This window comes from Euprymna scolopes, chromosome 14 (assembly GCF_053919585.1).
Source record: "Euprymna scolopes isolate OS-2025 chromosome 14, ASM5391958v1, whole genome shotgun sequence".
NCBI lineage: Eukaryota > Metazoa > Mollusca > Cephalopoda > Sepiida > Sepiolidae > Euprymna > Euprymna scolopes.
The window spans coordinates 66,265,620-66,291,041 of record NC_136495.1 but is presented as its reverse complement, the minus strand read 5'-3'; the positions used below and the strand labels follow the sequence as shown (position 1 = coordinate 66,291,041).

The following is a 25,422-nucleotide window of genomic DNA, read 5'->3' as shown; positions in this document are numbered from 1 at the left end:
TGGACATAATAATTTGCACTTTTAAATAACATGAACCATTATTCCACTTGTATTTAAATTGCTTATTTACTACAAATGCTTTTAATAAACTGCTAATCTAACTGCAGTTTTATTTTTTCAATGGAGATTTTTTTTCATTAATTTAAAAGTACTAAGAAAACTGTTTGCCATTATATTGATCTGGAAATTCTTATAGTCATCAAGATTGAGTTCGTTCTATTGAATTAGAATTTTCTGCTTATTTATCAATTTTAACAATAACAAGAGAAAGCGATAATACAATTTCGTAATATTATTACGATGATTATTTATGATTAAAATTTTTTTATTTTATTTACTTTTTTTTCTAAATGTTTGTTGTGGTTTTAGGCTGACCTTAACAGATTAAGGTTTGTCTAAATATCATTTATTCTCATTCATTTGTTCATTCTTTTCGTTTGGAATTTACTAACTGCATTATTTGTATTTCCTTCTTACTAATCAAAATCATTTGAATTCGTTTCTTACGTCATGTACTTACGTTATATTATAATAAAATTTAGGGGAATATTTTAGGAATTAAATTTCAAATATAACGAGTGTTTACTTATTTTTAACGATTCAGCAACTCCTTAATCCAATTAATTTATAAATTTCGAACTCACCGTATCGTGTAATCGTGTTAGAGTGTACTTCTGTATATTTACAAACATGCGTTTTCAGATATATGAAAATGAAATATGTAAAAGATATAATCATTTACTTTGAAAAGATATATATATATATATATATATATATATATATATATATATATATATATATATATATATAAGCCTAGTACGCCCAAGGATGGAGATATATAAAAGTCAAGTACGTCCAAGAATGGATACTGCTGCCATATCTGGACAGGAGCTGCTAAAAACAGCCTATCCTACCTTGAGAGAGTACAAAATAGACTTTGTGGCTTAATGGGAGATGCCTTTTTCTCTTCCCTGCAACCTCTCTCCCACAGAAGAGACGCTGCGAGCCTGTCTTTGTTTTATCTTTATTTCCATGGCAAGTGCTCGTCTGAGCTCCAATCGTTGGTCCCACCTCGCCAATCTTTCACGATAAACACTCGTCTAGCTGAAACCACTGTCAATAATTTCCCCCACTCTTTATCTGTGCTTAAATCAAAACGTACATTCCATGAACAAAGCTTCTTTCTAAGAAGTGCCCGCCTGTGGAACTTTCTACCGTTTCCGTTTTTTCCACCTGACTACAACTTAGATGTCTTCAAGTCCAACAAAAACAAATTCCTAATAAACCGCCCCTTAAGTAAGACACTTTATCAAATCTCCAATACTAACAATAACTACGATACTATCGCATTTATTACTGTACACGCAATAACCCTTATCCCCGAGTGGCCTCCGGGCCTTGATAAGTGGTGACCACCATGTAAAAAAAAAAAACTGAAATTTAGTTCAGTATTTTTGTAATTATATTTTATTTATTTTTCTGTATAATATTTTACTTTAGATTTATTTTAATATAATTTGTAACTTCCAAATTATTTTTAAAGTTACTATTATCACATTTGAAACATTTTTCTCTGACAATTATCAAAGATAAACATATCTTCCTTTAATTTTAAAAGCGTCTATCTAATCTAATCTATTTAGGCTCAAGAATAGACTAATATAATATATTGTTGTCTTTTACTTTTTGAAGTTTTGTGTTCAAATATTAGCATTAATGAAACGGTTACAATATGAATTGTATTTCAGTATTAGATAACAAAAATGGCTTAATTTTTATATCAACAGACTAATTTGACACTATTAAACATAATAATAAGTGATAATTTCTATATTGCTTCAATGAAATGTAATCCGTTCTTATCCAAATTTGCCAACTAATGCAAATATCAAAATACGGAAGCCTGTTTCTCTTCTAGCATATTGTATATTTACATTCTACTATATACATATAAAATAAGCTTTATGTACATTTCAGAATTGTTTTGTTCATATTTAATATGAATTTTACGAAATAATTTTAACATGTTGCTTAATTATTTATTGAAATATTTACTTATGCACCCACCGAGTTATTTAGTTTTAAATATTAACTTTTATGTGTGAAGTAAAAAGCGCGATTTTTTTGTGTTTTTCAAAATATTTTTGCTCTTTTCTTTGAATAAGTTTTATTTGCAAATTTAAGTGGATTTTATCGTTTTGGTTGATTTTATTTCCACCTTTATTTTGTATGTTTGTTTGAATTCCTTAAAACAAACCCTTATTAATTCTCTAAAATAATTACACACTTAACTTGGAAGTAAACATTTATTAAAAAGAAAATCTTTGGTATAGAATAATATAAAATATTGATAACAAATAAAAATAATCTTAAAATGTATTTAATTGTTATTAATATGAAAAATATATTAAACATTACTTTGTGTATTATAACATGAATTAAAGACATTGTTATTTAACAGATTTGACAAACTTTATAATTAAACCATAAAATACTCGTTAAAATAAAAATAAATAAAATTAACTTATTATAATAACTATGATTTTGATTATTTTTGAAAAAAAAAAGAATGTCTTAAACTTTAAACAAAGTTGGATGCTGAAGTTGCTTTCGTTTTTCTCGCATAACTAACAAAACGGATGAAAAGTGTATTTTCCAATAAATTTTGTACATGAATGAGAGTATATTTTGACATAGAAACAACCAGAGAATTTTAGAATATTAGTTATATTTGATATACATATCACATGTGCTTAGTGTCATTATTTGTGCAAAGCAATACTATCATTGCGTGCAAAAACAGAGGTGGATTATATAATATAAATATCATTGAAGGAGTTGTGTCTGAAGACCACGACAAAGCGGTTTGGTAAAATAACATCGTTAGATACGAGACAACGTAAGCAGAATAAATGGCAATATTGAAATATTTAAATAAATTTCATATAAATGCCAACCGACAGGTCAACAGTTACTTAATTATTTTCTGCGAGTCTAATGTAACAGACATCTTATAACTTTCATCTCCTGATAAAAGTACACCCCAACCAAGTGATTATACACACTTTTTTCTTTCTGAAGATAAGGTTTACCTCGAAAATTCGGAGAACAGTACACCTCCGATACCATCCTGGTTTGGCACATTACGCTGATAAATAAATAATTAATAATCTGAAATTATTGAAATCTTTTAATAGTGTCATTTATTCTGTTTATCTTTTCTCGTAATTCAACGGTGTTCTTCTACAAAACTATATTGCCATAGCCTTCAAACTGAAGTCCTTACACAATGCTGGAAAAAAATAGATAAAACATCCTTTTCATAAATCTTGTTAAATCTCGTAGGAAGCACTTGTGATTTATCCAATAATATGTTTTGTATATTATAAGATGTGCCTAAGAATTTCTATGGTTTATTACTCATGCTTGTATTTGAAGTGAGATTTTAGATAAGTCCACACGTTTCCACAAGAAACGTTGTTCGTTTCTCCATCGATTGTCCATGCTTCAATTTGAAAAAGCATTTTCATCGATACGTGTACATATTGAATGAATTCATTTTAAAAATGTGGAAGCCTTCTTAACATTGTTGACTAAACTATTCCAGTTGGAAAAATTGGCGATTGCATACAATTTCCAACAGAAAAAAGAGGGTAAAAACAAAAATTATTCATCAACAAATAACTGTTACCAAAGGCATGAAAAGTTACTTTTCTACTTATCTGCCTATTTTTTTGTGATTTAAAGTATTTTAAAGCGCTTTTATTTACATGTTTTGTTGATGACGTCTGATTCTCGTAAAACCGAAGCATTTTACATGGCGTCGAAATTTACTCGAGGAGAAACCTCGATGTAAACGGAAACAAAGCCAATAGAAATGCACAAGTCCGTTGAAAATTAAATTTTCGACTTTTTGGTGAAAGTACTAGGTGCATTTTGGTTTAATTTTTATTTTTGTGTTGTTAAATCCTCGACACCAAAGTTTCACATGAAGTAATTTCAGGGCCATTTTGAATACGTTGGATTTACACGGCTCCAAGTTGATAGGATATATAAATAAAGATGCATTAAAATAATTTAACCACAAAAAACTATAGGCGAGTAAATAGAAAAGTAACGTTTCGTGTTTTTGGTAACAGTTATTTATTGACTGTCTTTTTTCCTCTTTTCTTTATTTCTCTTTTGAATTCTATATAGTTTTATAGTGATAAAACTTCGTTTATAGACACGCAAAGTGCTTCGTTATTATTATAGGCACGTCTGAATTACTTAATTTTAATAATTTATTGTTATGTTATTATATTGTACTTAATTCAAAACCCGGTGTTCTGTTTAAAATCGTTTATTTTATATTTATTTTTTATATAATTGTAAACTTCAAAATTATTTTTCAAGTTACAATTATCGCATTTGAAACAATTTTTCACTTATAATTATCAAATATTAATATGAAAATATGAAAATATCCCCCTCTGATTTTAAAGACGTCCATTTGATCTAATGAATACTGTTGCAGGCTATATCAGGTTCCAATTAAATCTGTTGTTGTCATTTAGTGTTTATTAGCACCAAATGTTAAAAGCTGCATTTTCTGATAAAATGTATGCTGAATGTAGGCCCAAGTTACTGCATAAAATACAAGGTTATATGAAAGTTGAAAGTAACTCCATAGACATAAACTTTATTACTGAAATATAATTCACACAAGAAATAAATAAGGGGATAAGCGAGGGCCGTAAGGTTGTCCCTTTATTTCACCCCCCTTAGTCCTCATATTATCGGAGGCGGTATTTTTCACGATGAGAAAAACGCTGTTTTCTGAGTCAGCAGTTTTTAGTGTTATGTAAAGATTTCAAATCCTCTCGAAGTATTCTTCATCAATCTCTCCATTTCATTAACCATAATCTTCAAATAAGATTTCAGCCTGGATAGGTATTAAACAGAAAAGGATCAATTGTGAATTGCCAGGTGTTTTGAAAAAAAAAAAAAAAACTAGTGCAAATCCCAGCATCCCACATTGAATTAAAAAAATAAACACTTTCTTATGTTTGTTTTTTGTACGAATTATATTTCAGTAATAAATTACTAGCACTTTTTAATAGGAAGTTACTTTCCAATGACACGGTACTTATTTGAAATAAAAACAGTTGTTGTTATAATATATTTATGTTCACTCAATGGAAAACACCTATGATGATTTGGCTACAGAAACAAACGTTGTTACATTTTCATTAAAAAAAAAATGATATCACACTGTTTTGTTACCTTTTGTATTGATTTTGCATGTTTTGTGATATGTTTTCATGTCTGCTGTTTATAAACTTGCTGAGATATTGCCCCCGTTTCCCCCTTTTGATATGTGGTTTACTAAGATTGTTTTCTTTTTATATTTATAATACTTACATTTTCGGTATTGTTTTATGCACACAGAAACACATGCGAATCTATTTGATATATATTTTTGTGCTTATATCAATAGTAGTGCGTTAAGACCATCGTGTTTGTGTGTGTATTATTGCGTAAACGTCTGATGAAAATGTATATACATATATATTTATATGAAAAGAAAAATATGTAGATGTACATGAAAGATAAATGTATATATATATATATATATATATATATATATATATATATATATATATATATATATATATATTTGGTGAAACGATAAAATTGCCGCCCTAGAAACGACATGATTCAGTTACTGTTTGATGAAAACCGGTTTCTTTTTGTTTTTTGTTGCAACTCATCTACTAGTAGGTCAATTGTGTACAAATCCCAAGAGCGATAGACGCCTTCTATCATGTCTGAAAAGTGATAATGTTCAACGAGTGAGATGTACGCTGATGTACAACTCATACTCTCTACTGATCCAAGTTATGACAGCAGGGCCATTGCTAGCACCCTCAAAATGCAAATCCAAACGGATCAACCCTTGAGTGCATAGCTCAACGAAGTTACTGACCACGGTTATGGCCTTTGGTGTAGTTTCAAGTAAGAGCCACATCATGGCGCCTTACATCTTCGAAGTCGGCTTGAAAGTCAACATTAAAGTGTACCTGGATGTGCTGAAGAATATGGTAATCCTCTGCTTCAATCAGATAGCCGCTTGCAGACTCTGGGTGCGGCAGCAGTACTCAGCGCTGGCCCACGTCCAAAGAGATCAAGGCTTGGCTTCAGAAGGAGTGCTACGACTTTGTACCTTTCTCTCACTACCCCCTCCTTCCCCGATCTTTACCCGCTGGGCTACTTCGTTTGGTCATGCATCAAGAACATCACCAAAATGACCTCCAACAATACCAAAGCCAGCCTGATCGCCGCCATTTGCCAAGAAGTCGCCGATTTCTTGCCAGCGCTTGTGGAAAAGGCAGGCCCCCAGATCCGGACCCGTATCGAAACGATGATTGAGGATTAAGACGGCTACATTGAATAAATATCAGCTATACTATACAATGAAGTTACCTGGGTTGATTTTTTCAATAAAAGTTTTAAAATTAAGCTGTAGTGTTGCTTTTTTAAGGGCGACAAATTTATCGTTTACACCCTATATATATATATATATATATATATATATATATATATATATATATATATATATTTATATATATATATATATATATATATATATATATACAATAAAGTAAATTATGTATATTATATAAATATCTAAAAAAGAAAAAAGTGTATATTCATATGCATATATTGGAATGGAAAAAATATATATATACATATATATAAAAGGAAAATGTGCATATATATATATATATATATGCATTTATATATATGTATATACATATATATATATATATATATATATGTATATACATATATATATATGTATATACATATATATATATATATATATATATTAATGGCTAAATACAGACCAATAAGCATAATGAATTTAGAAAATAAAAAATGAAATTAAAGGTTAGTAAAACCAGGACTGCCCAGGCAAATCAGAACTTCTTAAATTTGTGCTTGAGCAACAAAGTTTGTCCCGCTTTTATTTTATTTAAAATAGCGCGATCTAAGTTACATCCTGGACAGAACATTGAAAGTGATTTCATTTTCATTTTTATTTTCGTTTTTTATTTTTATTTTTGAAATCCATTATGCTTATTGGTCTGTATTTAGTCATTATTAAATTCTGTACCCCCCGGAAAATGTTCATATATATATATATATATATATATATATATATATATATATATATATATATATATATATATATATAGATGAACGACAATTGCACAAAGATGTATATATATTTTGTATTTCATATAATTTTAGCTACTCAAAATATTAGTCTACTTATATATATATATATATATATGTCTATTACTCTATATGTATATACATATTTATATTCTACTATATTGTACTATCCAATATACCATTTAATGAGCGAGTAAGTGAAATCCTTATGTTTTATATATACACTGCCAACTACTGCACAGTGCTCTATTTGTTAGGCTTTTTGCTCAGTTGCTGGTTCTTTTTATCCTCATGTACACATGAGAGACTTGAACCGAAACCACAAAGAACATGTGGCAGATACTTTAGAGCTTGGATCAGATTGATGATCCATTTGTAGATCCAAGTACTGCGTGAACATATTATCTTCATAAGCGATGAACGAACATCACAGATTGATGATGTCACGTCACTCACAACGGTGCTCAACTCAAGAATGGAAGCATATGTATGAATATTTATTACATATTCTGTATTTGAGTTTAATAAGTCACAATGTATGTTGGATATACCCGTTAGCGTATATAAATTCATACGTGAAATTCTCACTGTGTATTTATAAATAGTACTCTTTAGAAGTTCTCTAAGCTTGAGAAAAATAAATTGGAATTCTTGTTGGACACTTCCAAATCACAAGTGAAGGATAACAACCTATATGTTCCTCCTTTGAATACTACTACTACTACTACTACTACAACAACAACAACAACAACAACAACAACAACAACAATAATAATGATAATAATAATAATAATAATCCGAAAAATCCAAATAAACAAATTATCACTCCTCACCTAAATATTCCGAAATATTGCATGATTTCTTTCATCAATCAATTAACACTATTCTGTTTTTCTAGATCAAATAAATCCTCCCAAATTCACCAAGCAACTGCAATCACAAGTGTTAAATGAAGGTGATAAACTGACTCTGAAGTGCATGGTCGAATCTATACCAGATCCAGAAATTGAATGGTCTCTAAATGGACGGGTAAGTTACTCCATCAAATTTACTATGTGGACAGAAAGTGAGAATATATATGTAATGAGTAGGGCTAGGACAACAGCATATTATTTTCATTGTTTTGACTTTCAAGTGTGTATCCATTGATATCTTATATGCTTTTATATAGAGTGATGTGGTTCTCGGTTGATTAACTGTGTCTAACTGTGTCGGATAAATACTCGAGAGGCAAAACAATGCCAACAATATTTTGTTGCAATAACCCTAGTAGTAAGACATTTGTGTTACAAATTGACGGTAAGTATTTAAGTCACTAGTTTCAAACCCATCGCTTAATAAAAGTTGATGTTTAATTTTCAGCAAAATGTCAACTATAGTACTAAAACCTAGCAAATATTTAAAGATTGTAACAGATTCTTTTTTTACCAAACTTGTTGAACTTGTTTATATTTTTCAGCGCATTATATTTCATTATTATGACTCGATATTTACTTCTTTCCGATCGCAAGGAATGTAGCACAAGACCAGAAGGTGGGGAAGAATCAGGCCAGTCCCCCTGAAGAAGGGGCACACTAGTCTATTAAAAATTGTCTGGGTAACTTTGTTGGCACTTCTTGGTCAGGGCATCTTAGGCAATTAACAATAAACTAACTCCTCCTCAAAGAGTGGAGGCAATGCCTTGAAGGGTGGTCCTTCTAGAACTACCCAAGACTAATACCTCAGCTAAACAGATAAAAGGCCACCGAAATGGCCCACTTTCTACTGGAGTAATTTTCAAGAAAAAATCCGTGATTGGCATTTTCCAGTTAAACGTGAGAAGCTGCTCGGTGACTGGGTATTTACTTCCTTCCTAATGTGGGAAGATGTTTACAAGGCCAGAAGATGGGGATAATCAAGCCAGCGTGCCTAAAGAAAAGGGGCACTCTGACCTAGAAAATATTGCTCGAGTAGTTCCGTCGGTATTCCCCGGCTGAGGCCCCCAGGCAGTTAGCAATAAACAAACTCCATCCAAAAGAGGGAAAGCACAGCCTAAAAGAGAAGACTTCTAAGATTATCAATGCTCATTTCCCATGACTGGTAAATAAAACACCACTGAAATGGCTAAGTTTCTATCAGACAGATTGTCAAGAACAAGTCCTCAACCGGTATCTTCCAGTCAAAAGTCTTTGAACCGCAAAAGTCACTCGGAGCCTGAATTATTATGACTGACCTGAAAAGTGTAGATAGATGGTCGCATATGTGACGTCAGACGCCTGGTCACATGTGTGGAGAAATCTAACCCTATTCTTTAAACAAACATTGAATGTCATTTTAATGTTTTCTAATTTGGTAATGTTCGCCTTTTCCCCGTCTCATTCGCTGAGTTTTATACTGTAGTCAATCAAAGCCTATCCCGTTTGTTCTGGTAAAATATTATAAGGTATCTTACTCATCTTTGTATTAACGAAAACGGTGTCTACACTGAATTAAGGTTATAATATAACTACTGGAGTCATCTATAATATAAATCTCACCTGTCTGTTTAAATTATGTATGTATGTATGCATGTATGTATGTATGTATGTATGCGTGTATATATGTATGCCCAAAACCTTCGACAGAGGCGGCGGATTTTCACGAGATCGATATTGTTTTGAAGCTCGACTCTTCGGACGACAAATATCGCAAAATTGGCTAAAAATTTAATTCCTTCATCCTCAACTGGGCACTTTTCTTCAAGGAAGGGGGTTGCTTTTCTCGCCGATATTTTAGAAAGTCATTCCCTCTTTTCGATTGACTAGCCTTAATTTAAACTGTCGTTACTTCCGGTTTGGCAATGGACGTAACAACAAAGATGTCACGTTTTTTTTTCACATTCTTTTCCTCCTTCGCGGTAAGGGTTCGAGCCTGCCTACTACCACTTTTTTTTTTTGCTCAGCACACACCTCCAAACACCCGGGCAACGTCGGGCACCCAGACTAGTGCTATAGAAAGACAACTAAATCAACAGTTTTAAATCTGATAAAATACATCTTATCCGAATCTGGCTACTATTTTTGTAAAGTTTCTAATCTCTCTCCTTATTGCTTTTTAAATAGAATGCTTCAAAGAACACTATCAAATTTTTAAATAAAAATTGGAATTGTGAAAAACTGATTCAAGATATAAATAATATATTATTCTTTGAGTAAAGAATCATTTTTATAATAGGAAAATAATTTTAAAAAGGAATGGCAAAAGAAATAACTACTATAGAGAAAAGAAAATTATCCGATTTGGAATGTAGTAGACGTCATTAAATGTTGTCTACCACGTCGAGAAAGGTAAAATTAATGGATGAACAACAAATAAAGAAACAACACTCATCAAAACACTCACTTACATACCGTGTAAATTTATTAGGGGTGACTGGTACAATGTTTATAAGAAAGTCCGGGGGAGAAAAATCTTTACAGGTGCATACCGCATGGCGTCCCAAGTGAAAGAGAGTTCAGAGGAGCAGAGTCCTCACATGTCCATCCATATCAACACCGAAGATAGAAAAGAGGTAGGAAACGGAAATCGATATCGCCGCATGCAACATACAGCTCTGGAAATTAGGAGCGATAATCGTATATGTCTCAAACTTGATGTTTATATGCATTGTGTCCATGTGGGCGCTGCGTGTGAGCGAGGCTGACTAGTAGTTCACTAAGCGTCCCTATATGGAATATTAAATGTAGTTGTCTCAAGGAAAAATTAGCATTATCAATCCAGTCAGAGAAGTTTGGAATTGTAAATAATTTCATGTAATAAAAGGTAGCATTAATGCAGTCAGGATCAGCAGAGTGCAGTTTCCTTCTCATGTCAAAATGAAAAGCTATGATTGAAAAATTCAAAGAGTATATTTTATACAGTATTTCTAGTACCTAATTGGTTAGTTCTTATCATGCCTTGCTAATAATATAATCCCTTACATTTTTGTGACCATACCTAACATTGTACCAAAAATATAGTAACATTATTTGTTCTCTTATGAAATTGAAGACAATTATATTTACGTTTTCCATTACCAAATTGTCCATAAAGTGTACTTAACTCAATTTAAAATTTGTTTTCTTGTAATCCTTCTAAAATTTAAACGACAAACGAATTTTATGAAATAATTAATCCAGATTATTGCCTTAAGGAAAACAATTACTTTGTTTTATACTTCAATTGATCTTTATGCAATTACATTGTAAAATGCAATGGCAAGTCTTGTGGAATTTAAATCATTATTCACACTGATATATTCCGAAACGCTCACGGTGCTTTTCTAGCCAAGCCGCCATTTTCAGGGAGTTGAAGGCTGATGTACTATGTTGTGTTTTGTGTGTGTGTGTGTGTGTGTGTGTGCGTGCGTGTGTGCGTGCGTGCGTGTGTGTATGTATGCATGTGTATGTGTGCGTGTGTGTATGTGTATGTTTGTGTGTATGTGTACGCGCGTGCTCGCGCGGGTGTGCGCGTGCGGCCAAGCTGATAAAAAAGAGAAAGGAATAAAAAAGCGGAAGTGAAAAAGTGCAAACGCTACCATCGATGTGTGCAAAGACTGTATTTTACGCTCGTAGAGCAATAAGTAAATAAGGGTTGTGCTATTTGCTTACGGGAAAGTCAGAAGACAAAGGAGCAGCGAGAAAGTGTGAATCAAACCAACAAGAAGGAAAATGTATATCCTCTTATAAATATACTATGTATTTTTTCACTGATACAGTGTTTCGGATCTTGTAAGATCAGATATACTTATTCCCTAAAATATATTGTGTTTCCAAAAATGTAAAATATATTTTACTAGCATTTCAGCTCGGCGTTGCCCGGGTGTTTGAAGGTGTATGTTGAGTAAAAAAAAAAAAAAAAAAGCGGTCAATTTTTAAAAACTTTGACCCATATTATGATCCCTTAACATTTATTGTTTGGGGCTCAAATTGAGTTAGTAAGTTAGATCCATGTCCAAGGAACCTATATCTAAAATTTCAAGTGTTTAGACCCAAAATTGTCGGAGGAGTTTGGTAGAGTTCTCAAAGGTCAAATCGTTGAACTTAAACCCCTTAACAGCCAAATTTCTAGCCGAAAATGGATTACAAAGATTTTCCTAAATCTCAATACCCTGTACATCAAATTTCAAGTCTGTAGACTGAAAATTGACAGACTTATTGCGTAGGGAAATGTACACAGGCACACACACAGACACACAAATACACACATAGACACGTTCACTTTTATAGATATACTAGCATGGGTGTCCAGCGTTGCCCGGGTGTTTGGAGGTGTATGCTGAGCAAAAAACAAAAAAAAAACTATCAATTTTGTAAACTTTGACCCCTATTATGACTCCTTAACATTTATTGTTTTGAGTTTCAAATTGACTAAAAATTGACAGAATTATTGCGTAGGGAAATTACACAGACACATAAACAGACACACAAATACACACTTTTATAGATATATGGATTGAAAATATTTTAATTTTATCCACAAAGATCTGTGTTGTAGTGGATAAAGTATTAGCTAAAATTTAGTTGGAAATGGCAGTCTTCTGGAGGTTAAAGGTTCAATCCTCAATGCAAGCGATACTCAAAATACAATTGCGAATTACTTAGAACTTCTACCCAGTCCTAGCTGACTGCACAAGAGTATGCTACTCCCGCAGATAAAAGAAAGGGTTTCGTTCGAAATTTGGTGCAGATTTCGGAGTTCAACAACAAAAAAATCCCGTGTTTGACAAGATACACCCGAGGAAGGTTGAAGGTTACATCGACCAAAACTATGTTAAATAACAGCCAAAATGAGAACAGTAGTCTGATTAATCCAAATAATATTTTAATTTCATGTTTCAGAATTATTGAGATGAGGATTGATAATTTGGGTTACTTGCATTATTCGAACTACGGTTCTCTTCTTGAGTGTTATTTGCACAACGTTTAGGCGATGTAAGCTCCAACCTTCAGGTGTACCTTGTTGAAATCGGGTATCTGTACAGGATTTTCCCATTCGACAAGATACAACTAAAGAAGATCGGATGTTTCATCGGCCGAAATGTTTTGTGAATAATACTGAAGATGAGAATACTAGTCTGAAAAATGCAAATGATACAATTTACTTGAATTTTATAATTCCGGAAAGGTTGTGTAGAACAAAAACATGTGCTTTTTTTTTTTTTTTTTAACTCTAAGATGTTTTGTGTCTGACTTTAAATTATATATTGGCAATGTTTATTTCTCCCTCTAAAACTGATAAGCATATGCATAAATTATGTAGTGACATCTGAAAAAATTGGAATAATTTTCCTTATTTTAGCGGGTGAATTTTGCTCCTATCCTTTTATTCAGTCTTTTAATTTTTATTCTACAGATAATCAAAGACAGTGTAGCTTCACAGACATTTGTGAATGGATTATGCACCCTCCAACTCCGTGATCTTCTGCCAAGTGATGGTGGCGAATATATTTGCACCGCAAAGAACTCGGCAGGTTCAGAAACAACAACTGCTACTGTTCATGTTAGAGGTAATGTGACAAATTTGCAAATTAGCATCTATCTATCTATCCATCTATCTATCTATCTATCTATCTATCTATCTTTCTTTCTATCTGTTTATCTATCTATCTATCTATCTATCCATCTACCTTTCTGTTTGTCTGTCTGTCTGTCTCTCTCTGTATATATATATATATATATATATATATATATATATATATATATATATATGCATATACATATATACGAGCAAACAGTTAATAAACATGTTAAAGAACACTTTGAAATGAGTTAAAAACATATTTAATCTGAAAAGGAAACACTAGATAAGTGGATAGTCCTTAATCCGCGGAGTTTCGAAGAAATACTTTCCTTCTCATCAGCGGGTAGGAATTAGCAAAATGCGGGATCGGATTTTGCATGCAAAAGTATTTGATGAAACAACAAGTAAGTCAAAGATCTTACTTGAAAACAAAAAAAGTGAAGCAGAGGGAATATGGTATATATATATATATATATATATATATATATATATATATATATATATATATATATATATATATATATATACTGTTAAAAGTCCGCGTACGTTTCTAAAATAGTGATTTCAATGATTATGAGGGCTTTTGAAGCATTAAATTTTTATATTGAAATCAATTTTTTTTGCCGTTTGAAACAAACGCTAATGCGTTGCAAAAATGAAAAAAAAAAAAAGAATAAAAAATACAACGTTCTTCTTCCACAAACGGCAAAAATAATTCAGGTGAACTCTTTCGAATATTGTTGGAAGGAATGAACGCTGACGAAAATACCAGTTTTCAGTTTTTTTCAACGTCTTTCATTTTCATTTAAATACTTTTTTGACCATAACGGAAGACCGCTTGAAATACAAAAAATAAAATATAAATATACAAAAACATCGTTTTCATGCTTCAAAATACCCTCGTAACCTTGAAATCATTACACACACACACACACACACACACACACACACACATATATATATATATATTATATATCAGACGATATCAAAACATCGTTAAACTCACTACTCGTTCAAGCAGCCGCCAATAGCGTAATGGTTAGGAGCCTTGACTGCCGTACAAACGGTCGGGTTTCGATCCTTGCTTGAGGTAGTTGCCTGTCTAGCCGCACTGATGAGCTGTGAAACAGCGAAACAGTACTGTATGTGGATGACTATATATATATATATATATATATATATATATATATATATATACTTAAGAATAAAATTATCTAACAATAATCTTTTCATTTTTCATATCAGTTCAGTTTCTTTTAATTTGCGTAGCCTGTCTACTGAAAACGGTTTTATTTAATTTTATTAACAATTGGAAATTATTTTGGAGTGGAATTTGAAGCTCATGTTCTATAATTATAAAAATATTAAATATATTAAAATATATGTTTATTAATAAACAGATCCACCGGACCCATAAAAAATTATCGGACTCATTATATAAACATAGAAAATTGCTTCAGGAAAATGCCTACTTCGGACTATTAACTTGTGATGTGGATTACTCAAAATATAGTTTGGATCAATTTACCACGCTGCTATCAAAGACATTCGCTTCGGATTTTACAATACAATTTGAATGTGAATTTTTATATGCTTTACATTAACTTCCTTTACTATACGATATTGAAATACTTAAACAACTTTTAATTGTGATTTCTCATGTCATGTGTAAACCATTATAACTATTTGATAATATTTTCTCCTCTGAAGAGATGGTAGACATCGAAATCCTATAAGATAAGGAGTTATAATATTTCAAATGTAGTATTTCTCTTACATAGAATATACAGCATAGTGAAGTTGTTCTCGTTAAATCACTGAAGTTAAACAACCTTGACCCTGGTCAGTACCAGGTGGGTGACCATTTGGAAATATCAGGTGCTGTATATTGAAGGATCTCAACACTTCATGAGAACTATGAGAACTGCAAAAACTTAATGTCGTCATCCCCACTGATTGGGATATACAAGCGACTGGGGACCGATTGTGATGAATGTTCTCTTGATACTTCTTCCTGTCTGGGGTGAATGCTGTGTGCTATATACTACAAAACTTGCTCACTAGTTTGTCCCCATAGACACTGAATAGCATCATCTTTTCGAGATAGCATCAATAAAAACACAGATGAGAATTATCATTAACAGTATATAGCACTACTTAAGAGTAACATCATCTATTAAGCAGAAAGATAAGGGATAACCGTGCCAGTGGATAGTGTCACGAAATGATGAACCTATCCATATATTGTGGTGTTTGTTGTGAGTATCGAGACAGAAGATAGCCATTTTGCTGAGCCAGGCGTGTCTGTATGTATTTGATTTAAATTAAGAAATTAAATTATATATATATATATATATATATATATATATATATATATATATATATATATGTGTGTGTGTGTGTGTGTGTGTGTGTGTGTGTGTGCATTAAAGTAGGGAAGTATTATTTTTTATATTTAATCAAAATAATTTAAATACATATGTAGTAATAATATTTTCATTCAAGTTCTTTTTGTATTACCACGTGATTTGCTTGTTGAATTCAATCCATCTATGATATATATAAAAGTGACCATGTCTATGTGTTTGTATGTGTGTGCGCAGAAAGATCTTTAACAAACTACTCAATCGTTAGTCTACAGACGTGTAACTTGATAGATGGAGTTTTTTGAACGGGAGGAACAAATTCGATTTGGTTTTTAGCCAGTAAAAGTAGCTTCAACGAATCCGAATTGAAAAAAATTGGAACTTTGTAGACATTAGTTAATTTAATGTGTATCCTCCATGCATGCATACATATACATTTATAAGTATAACTGCGTTCATGTTTAGAGTTTTCATATCCATGTGTCTTTTGGTTTCGATTCTAGCTGCATGACACGCAAGCCATATTGTTTTTTAAACTTTTGAAATCATTACTATTTATTAAGTACAATATAGTAATTGATAGATAATTGGCTTTATAATAATAAATACGAAATAAATCAAAATATAACATTTAAGTATATTTTACGTCGGGGCAACGCCAGCCGGTCTGCTACTATATTAACACATCAAATAACTTTTCGAACTGATATTTGAAGGGTTAATGTAATGTTTTTGAGGGAACAAAGAAACGACCTTCAAACTCCAAGATCTTAACAAAATGGACATGTTTTTATTTTAAGAACCAATTTTTTTTATGGATAAAATTTAGCATACATTTTCCACACACTCTATGCGTAACAACGGAACTTAAAAAAAAAAAAGAATTCATTCGGAAATTTGCTGATGCATAAGTTACACACTATTTGTTTTGCTAAAACCATAATGGCTTCTTTGAAATAGATTGAAAAAAAGTCATGAAATTGGCCAACCCTCTTGAGAAATAACTTTTTTCAATTTAAAAAAAAAGAAGGTCTAAGCCAAGCGTATGTGGTTGGAAAAAGAAACCATGAAGCTCTGAGCTGATGATCAATCATTCTAGTATAAATTTATGACTTCTGAAAATAGAACATTTCTTTTCGTCATTTTTGGAAAACGTTTTTGTGTATTTTGGTCGACAGTTCTTAATGATATTTAGAGGTTCAGGTAACTTGAAGCTTAAAAATAAATAAAATTTATAGAATAAATTTTTTCTCATACTTTTATTTTTTGGTAAAATTCTCTAAAAGATATTTATAAACTATCTTCTTAATTCTGGCAAAAAGAGAGGCTGAAAAAGTTTACCAGTATTAAAAGAAATCTTGGGTCGTTGTTATTTTATAGTAATCCTATTTCTACCTCTTGATTTGCTATATAACTGTTAAATAGCTACACACTGGTCATGATGCTGTAGTTTAACTTTGAACTTAGTGTCAATTCCCTGTGCTGCTGGGGAGATCTGATATTTAAAAAAAATCTCATATCCTCTCAGAAACGATTGTACACAAAATTATATTGAATTCTTGGAGCGTATGTAAATGATTAATTCATAAAATTAATTACCTTGTACATAATTATTTTTACAATCAGACTTCACACAATTTATGACAGCTACACTCCTGAATCCCTATAGAATAGGACCCTATAAGACACATCCGAACTCCGGATTTGGATTTCAAGTACTGAGTTCCTACTTATACATGCAAAGGAGAGTGAAACTCGAGTTTAGGGCTTCTTGCCTATGGTTTTAATAGTTTGTGTGGACTGCAGAGTTGTGTCTGATTATGAAAATAATTATATAATATTATACAATAAAAATCCAATATATTTATAGACTCGTATATATTCAAACACGCCCATATATATATATATATATATATATATATATATATAGTATATATAAATATAGTCAGACTGTTTCACTGTATCACAACAGTTCGGTGTGGTTAGATTTGCAACTACTTGAAGCTGAAATCGAAACCTGATTACTTCATAGACTGTTAGACTTTTTATACATTGCATCATTAACTAAAGTCACTAAGTGAAATTCAAATTTCTATATAGTTATGCATTATAATTGCTGATATATACATCTTTGATAATAAGATATATAGATAATGTTATGCCGTTCATATATAAGATGTATAGATAATGGTATGGTGTTCCAATTATATGAATATTGAGATGAAATACACCCTTTTGTTTTTCTACTTCCTTTTGTAAAACTTAATTATTTTCTGCAAAACCAAAACCAAAAGCAACTCACCTTTTCCATTCCTTTCCTTCTTCCTGTTTCCCCTTTCTCTTTCTATATCTCCCACTTCTTGCCTGGTTTCCTTACTTAAAATGTACCAAACGTCAATATTGTAACCCTTTTCCCTCTCTCATTGCAGATCTCATTCATCTTTATTTATTTAATTTTTTTTTACATAGGCATCACCACTTATCAAGGCCAAGAGGTCACTCGAGGATAAGGGTTAAAGAGTGTACAGTAGAAATTGGACAATATAGTAATCGTTAATAATGGAAATTCGGTAAATTTGCTAACTTATATGGAACTGTTCATCAGAAACTTGCTTACGTTAGACTTGAAGACAACCATATTGTAGTCAACTGGAAAGCGGGAAAACGGAAGATAATCCACAGGCGTGCAGTTCTAAGAAAGAAACTTTGTTCATGGAATCTACATTTAGGTTTATGCACAGATAAAGAGTGGGGGAAATTAGTGATAGTGTTTTCTGCTAGACGGATTCTGCAGGGTAGGGAACCAAAACGATAAAATCCACTATAAAACAACCAAACCAAACACTTCAAACTAGCGATTGAAGATACAAAGAGCTTGAAGAATAAAAACCTTCTACAAAATAACTTGATTCAACATGAATACTATTTCCAAAATAACTGGATTTGGCATTAAATAACCCGAAAAGGATTGATATGCCGTAAAACCAAATCAAACCAAACCAAATCAAAATACATATGTAAAATAAAATTGTAGATAACCTATGTAAAAAAGAGAGTGCAAAATAAAACGGTAAAATAAGAATATCAAAGTAATGAACTTAAAAAATGGAGAGAGCTGATATAAATTCAATTAAAAATAAACAAGAAATAAAGATCTTCGGGTTTGATTTCGTGAAAATGAAGTAAAAACGGAAGATTTGTTTTAATAAATATATATATATATAGGTTTCAAGACAAATTTGCTAATTTCGTAGCAATATATACCCAATATATATTAAATGTCGGTCGGTGCGGTTATTTGCCGTACTCAAAGACACTATCGTCGTCCCAAATTGTCCTACAAAGGACCACACCACACATCCTCATATGTATTCTGATCCCTACTATTATATAAAAAGAACTTTGTGTCTCTGTAAGTTCGTTCCTTATGGACCCGGAAACGGAATAATATTAGATATAGTAGGGTTGGTTGGTTTGTTGTTTTTGTTTTACGGCATATCAATCCTTTCCAGGTTATTTAATGCCGAATCCGGTGATTTTGAAGAATTTTTTTAAAATAGAATATATTTGATTTTTTTTTTGCAAGTCGGTTTCTATTTAATCCATAGTTGGCACCCTAACAGGTACTACCACTCCGGGTCAGAATGGCAATTAAAGGGTGGCTCCACACTCCCCAAAGCCCGCAAGCTGGGGCCTCACCATCGGATATAGTTTAAGGTTATATCCAGGACCATATAGTAGGGAAACGTCAAGATAAGCTAGTTGACGATTGTTATGATCATTGTAATATTTGTAAAAATAGAATGTTATCATAGCAAAATAATTATTTACAGAGAAAATTCTTTATGTACGGATGTTTAATAAATTACAGAATGTAGAATATATACAATAATTAAAATAGATTGACCTCTAGAGTCTGATGACTCTTATCTAGAGATCATTATAAAGGCATGTGGACTTTAGGTAGAGTTTTGTGAAAATATACGATGATTTGAAGCGAGAGAGAGAGAGAGAGAGAGAGAGAGAGCAGACGCAGTCAAGAGTCAGGAGTGGGAGAGCGGATCGAGTTGGACAGTGATGGCTTTCAATAGTGGGGATCAGATTGTGTTAGTGTAGGAACAGCGGCAACTTTCCAATGGGGAAACATCGGAAATAAAAGTTGCTGGAAAGATAAGCCGAGATTTATTGATTCATTGGGATGAATCTTCTTTGCAGCTGTTCCTGAGAATCCGTAAAACAAGATCAGGGACGGAGCAGATATGTTTCTCCGATTGGCCCAATGTTACAACACCAGAATACTATTATTTGTTGTTACATGTTTATTGTTAAACTGTATCTGTTGGTATAATTTTTATACCACTAGAAATTAAATGAGTTAGACACGTAAGTAATATATGCGCCCCTCCATGTCATACAGAACCCTCGACAATACAACATTCTTAGATAGGTTTGGTACTGGAATGTCTCCAAAAGGATCGATACTCGAAATAATCCAATAAAAGAAAGAATGGGTGATGTTTACCAAAGTTAACACCTTACACAGCCTAATATCACAAGTGCATTTGAGAAGTTTTATTACAAGACAAGGTAAAAGACCACAAATATAAAATCAATAGTAGGTTCAAGCCATTATAGATGAAGCCAAGCATAGGTTCAAACCATTATATATAAAAAACATGTTTATAAAATGAACAGCATGATCTCTACAGTGCAATGTGTACTACAATGCATTGTAGACTAAGTCACTGCGGGGTAGCATATAAAGATTCTTCCCGGCGCACCCTATTGTCCACAACTAGAGCAAATCAATTTGATTGGAAAAAAATGGGCGATTTTACGGATTTTGATGGCAATAAAAATATGAGAGCGTGAAACATTCAAATATTTCCTTATCCTAATTCTGTAATCTGTTACTTTTTCAGTGATTGATAAACCAACGGTGGAGAAAAAAGTCGGTGATCCACCTTGCATTATCAGTCCATTGCAAGGTTTAATAGTGAAAGATGGAGATCCACTCACTTTGAGTTGTGAGATATCAGGTAAAGTAAATGTGATAACATAACAGCTATTTTTTTTTTTTTACTTTCTTTAAAACTTTTTTTCACTTCAAACTTGTCATATTGCCACTTGGATATCGGTGCTGCTATTTGGGATTTCTCTCATCCCTCTATTACTATGTTGATTTAAAGACTCTTATAATAATGTCTTTGTGAGTATTTAAAGAAAGAGTGATTCTCTTTTTTCAACGCTACTATCCATTTTACCCAAAGATTGGTAAACGGCCGTCTGTTGATGTTTGTTTTGTATATAAGTCACTAAATATATCTCTAACTGCATAAGAATACCTGTGAAGATCAAAATTGCCGAATCCTTTTATAAAAATTGAAAATCATATTAAATTTGACAATATTACCATATTAATGTTTCTAAAGTTCTATGCATCTGTGAGATTCCATATCAACATATTATAACTATTGGACTTAGAATATTTGAGAATATTTATGGATTTTAAATGTCTTTTACTTTTCGTTACCATTTGGCAATAAAAAATCTCATTGGTACATGCCTTAGGCCGAACCTTGTGTAAAACAGAAGATAAGTTCAATAGAAGTCATCCTAAAAATACGGTCGTAGATCAAAATTGCCGAATCCTTGTTATAAAAAGTTACTATTTCTCAGAATTTGTCATCGACCATAATGCTGAAGCTATAAAATCAATAATTAATAATCATTTCTGGGTAATGGCATGATCATATTGAGAATAATGAAATATAATTTGAGATGACTCCTTTCTGAAAATACTTAATCCTACTCGGGAGTTATCAAATAAAATATATATAATAAAAAAGCCGTAATCATTCCTAAAATAGAGATGAATACACTTTTTCATCTTTTTGTATTTGTTCTTCTTCCATAGAAATAATCATAAATATGTAACACTTATCTGGAATTTCTGGAATATATATTAATATCACACACACACACACACACACACACACACACACACACACACACACACACACACACACACACACACACTCTCTCTCTCTCTCTCTCTATATATATATATATATATATATATATATATATATATATATATATATATATTTGTATTCCAACACGTCAACACACAGGAAATACATACAGAAAAGATATAAACATTTATATATTTTTCGTATTGATTTTTTTAATTTTTTATTCATATATATTAATATATATATATATATATATATATATATATATATATATATATATATATATATGCGTCATACTCACATAGACACACCGATTCCTATTAGATCATCGAAGTTAATTGACTTTAAGTCTGATTAGTACTAAAATTTCCTTGCTACTAAAATCCCTAGTGTTGACTTAGGAATGATGCGGTTGGAGATTGCACTATTCTTGTTTCACAATTACATATGCAGCCACCCTTACTAGAACTATTCCTTGTCTCTTGAAACTGAATTGAGGCTATGAAATGTGGTCTTTGAAAAAGGCATGATAACATGAGATATTATTACGTTTCAGTAATCCATCAAATGCTTGATAATGAATTTGTTATTTTACCTTAAAAATATTATTGAATATATATTGAATTTAATTTCCTTGTTTATGCGCCATGAACATGTGGTAATTTTATTTACTTCGCCATACACCATAAACATGTAATTTTATTTACTTCTCCATACACCATAAACATGTGGTAATTTCGATTTAAAGAAAATAAGGCTACAACACTAATGTAAAAACTATGCCCAGTCAGAAAGTTGTCTAAGTCTCATTATTGTTTAAGTTGCCTTGATTATATTGGTTTCTTTGTTGTAGGTTGTCCCAAACCAGAAGTCGTTTGGTTTCATAATGGGAAGAAAGTTGAAGACTGTGATGAGTTTTCCTACGAGAATAAAGGTGAAACATACAAACTGGTGTTTGCTGAAGTCTTTCCTGAAGATGCGGGAGTTTACACGTGCGAAGCATCAAGTATTGCTGGCCGAACATCCTGTTCTTGTACCCTTAAAGTTATAGGTATGTATTGGTACATATGGCTAAGTTATAGGTATGCATTGGTACATATGGCTAAGTTATAGGTATGCATTGGTACATATGGCTAAGTTATAGGTATGTATTGGTACATATGGCTAAGTTATAGGTATGTATTAGTACATATGGCTAAGTGGTAAACACAGTTTCTATGAAGGCTTAGGTTTATATTCTTTGGTTATTTACCTTGTTAGTTGACAAATGAAAAATAACCCCCAAACTAACGATTTTAAACTGAATTACTTTCTATATGTGTCAGTTGTGAAACTGATTAGTGGCGAACATTGAATTTCCCTTCTTTCTTTCTTCATTTCTTTCTTTCTTAAGATTAGTAGTAGTTGACTTGCCTGATATTTTCATTGAAATACCTTAAGATAATGAAACCTATGCTAAAACAAGCTTAATGTACGTCATAATCACATTGACCCATCGGTTCTCGTTAGATAACTGAAGTAAAGCAATGTTGAACCTGGTTAATACCAGGTGGGTGACTACTTTGGAATACCAGGCACTGTATGTAGTAGGACCTCGACACCTCCCTGCAAGAATCCTGAACACCGCGCAACAAGAACCCTGAACACCTCCCTGAAAGAACCCTGAACACTTCCCTGCAAGAACCCTGAACACCGCCCTGAAAGAACCATGAAAACTTCCCTGCAAGAACCCTGAACACCTCCCTGAAAGAACCCTGAACACTTCCCTGCAAGAACCCTGAACACCTCGCTGCAAGAACCCTGAACACCTCGCTGCAAGAACCCTGAACACTTCCTTGCAAAATCCCTGAACACCTCCCTGTAAGAGAAACGTGTAAATAAATATGTTCATAGTGTGAATATGCGTGTGTAAGTAATATAAACTAGCAGAACCCGGGGAAATTCCACGATAGTTGAAAATTTAATAAACCCATTATACACAAAATTAAAATTAAAATTACATTATACACAAAATTAAAATTTAAATTAAAATAAAACAAATAACGACGAATTTGAAACAAATTTTAGTGAATTGTTTTTAACGTTTTAAAGCTAAAAGAATTAATTTTAAAAAAATTACATTTTTCAGTGAACATTGTTTTGCTTTTGTTTCATAAATAATTTTTAATATAAATTATAAAAGAACAAATGTCACTTAACTTGCACATTTTTTTAAAATTAAAAAAAAATCTATGATAAAAAATTACAGTCTCCTTCCAACATGATTTTTTAAATCTCTTCTTCTCTTCTCTCCTCTTCTCTATTCTGTCTTCTTCTATCTTCTATCTATTCTATCTATTCTATATTCTTCTATCTTCTATTCTATCTTCTATATAACTAAAATGAAGTCATTTCCCCCCTCTGAGTTTTACCTTAATAGGATTAAAACTCAAGACATTTCATGCAAATGTGATATGCACAAACTGCAGCACATCATCTGAGGTGTGCTATAGGCCTATTACCTCTACACTTGCTCGATAATCGTACATTCCTATATTATTTCTGGTGAGAGTTCACTGCCAAAACCTGTAAGAATCGATGGAAGTTGTAAAATATTTTCTCTCCATTAAATTCCTCCTCTCCCTGCTCCCCATTTACACCGTCGCTTCGTCGTTCACGAGGAACTAATACAAACGCACACCGGTTAGGGGTTTAGTAGTTACATACAAAAACTGAAATGCTTACTACTACGGGAAACGCGTGACGCATAATTATACATTGCTTATTTACAATATATTTCGAAACATTATTACACTAGGATAAATAAACGTTTATCGCCTTTTCTTTTTCTTTCATTAACATATAATATATCATTTCCTTTACGTTCCGTTTCGTTTCGTTCGCTGCTTTCATTTTCTGTTTACTTTTTTCCGATTACAGCTTTACATATTAATTTTCCAGTTAACGCATTACAAAATGTAAGATGCCAATTTTTGTGTGCTTTAACATATCTACCGGATCACATCGAGAATTATTACATTTAAAAATGTAAAAAATGCATTTCTATATACATCTCTAAACACCGACGTTCCGATTTACTGCGTTTCATATGTTTTCGTTTCTTTTCATGTTCCCATTTTTCAGATTGCGGTTGTAAACATCGTTACGATATAACTCATACCAAAATGAATTTCACTACTGACGCTATTTGTAGCACAAATTAGTAACAAATCAACTTAGGTGTGCTTTAACATATTTACCGACTCACATTGAGAATTACTACATTTAAAAATGTACACAATGCATTTCTATATGCATCTCTAAAAACTGACGTTCCGGTTTACTGCGTTTCGTATGTTTTC

General features: G+C 32.0%; 1 protein-coding gene across 9 annotated transcripts in view; it reads left to right on the top strand.

Annotated features, from left to right (window-relative positions):
* LOC145293050 (twitchin-like) overlaps positions 1–25,422 on the top strand; it is a 359,249-nt gene that overhangs the window by 321,001 nt on the left and 12,826 nt on the right. For all 9 annotated transcript variants that reach the window (XM_080139370.1, XM_080139366.1, XM_080139369.1 and 6 more), the window contains 4 exons: positions 8,120–8,250; positions 13,573–13,726; positions 21,029–21,145; positions 22,935–23,132. In XM_080139370.1, coding sequence (XP_079995496.1) covers positions 8,120–8,250; positions 13,573–13,726; positions 21,029–21,145; positions 22,935–23,132 — 600 coding nt within the window. The remainder of the gene's footprint in view (positions 1–8,119; positions 8,251–13,572; positions 13,727–21,028; positions 21,146–22,934; positions 23,133–25,422) is intronic.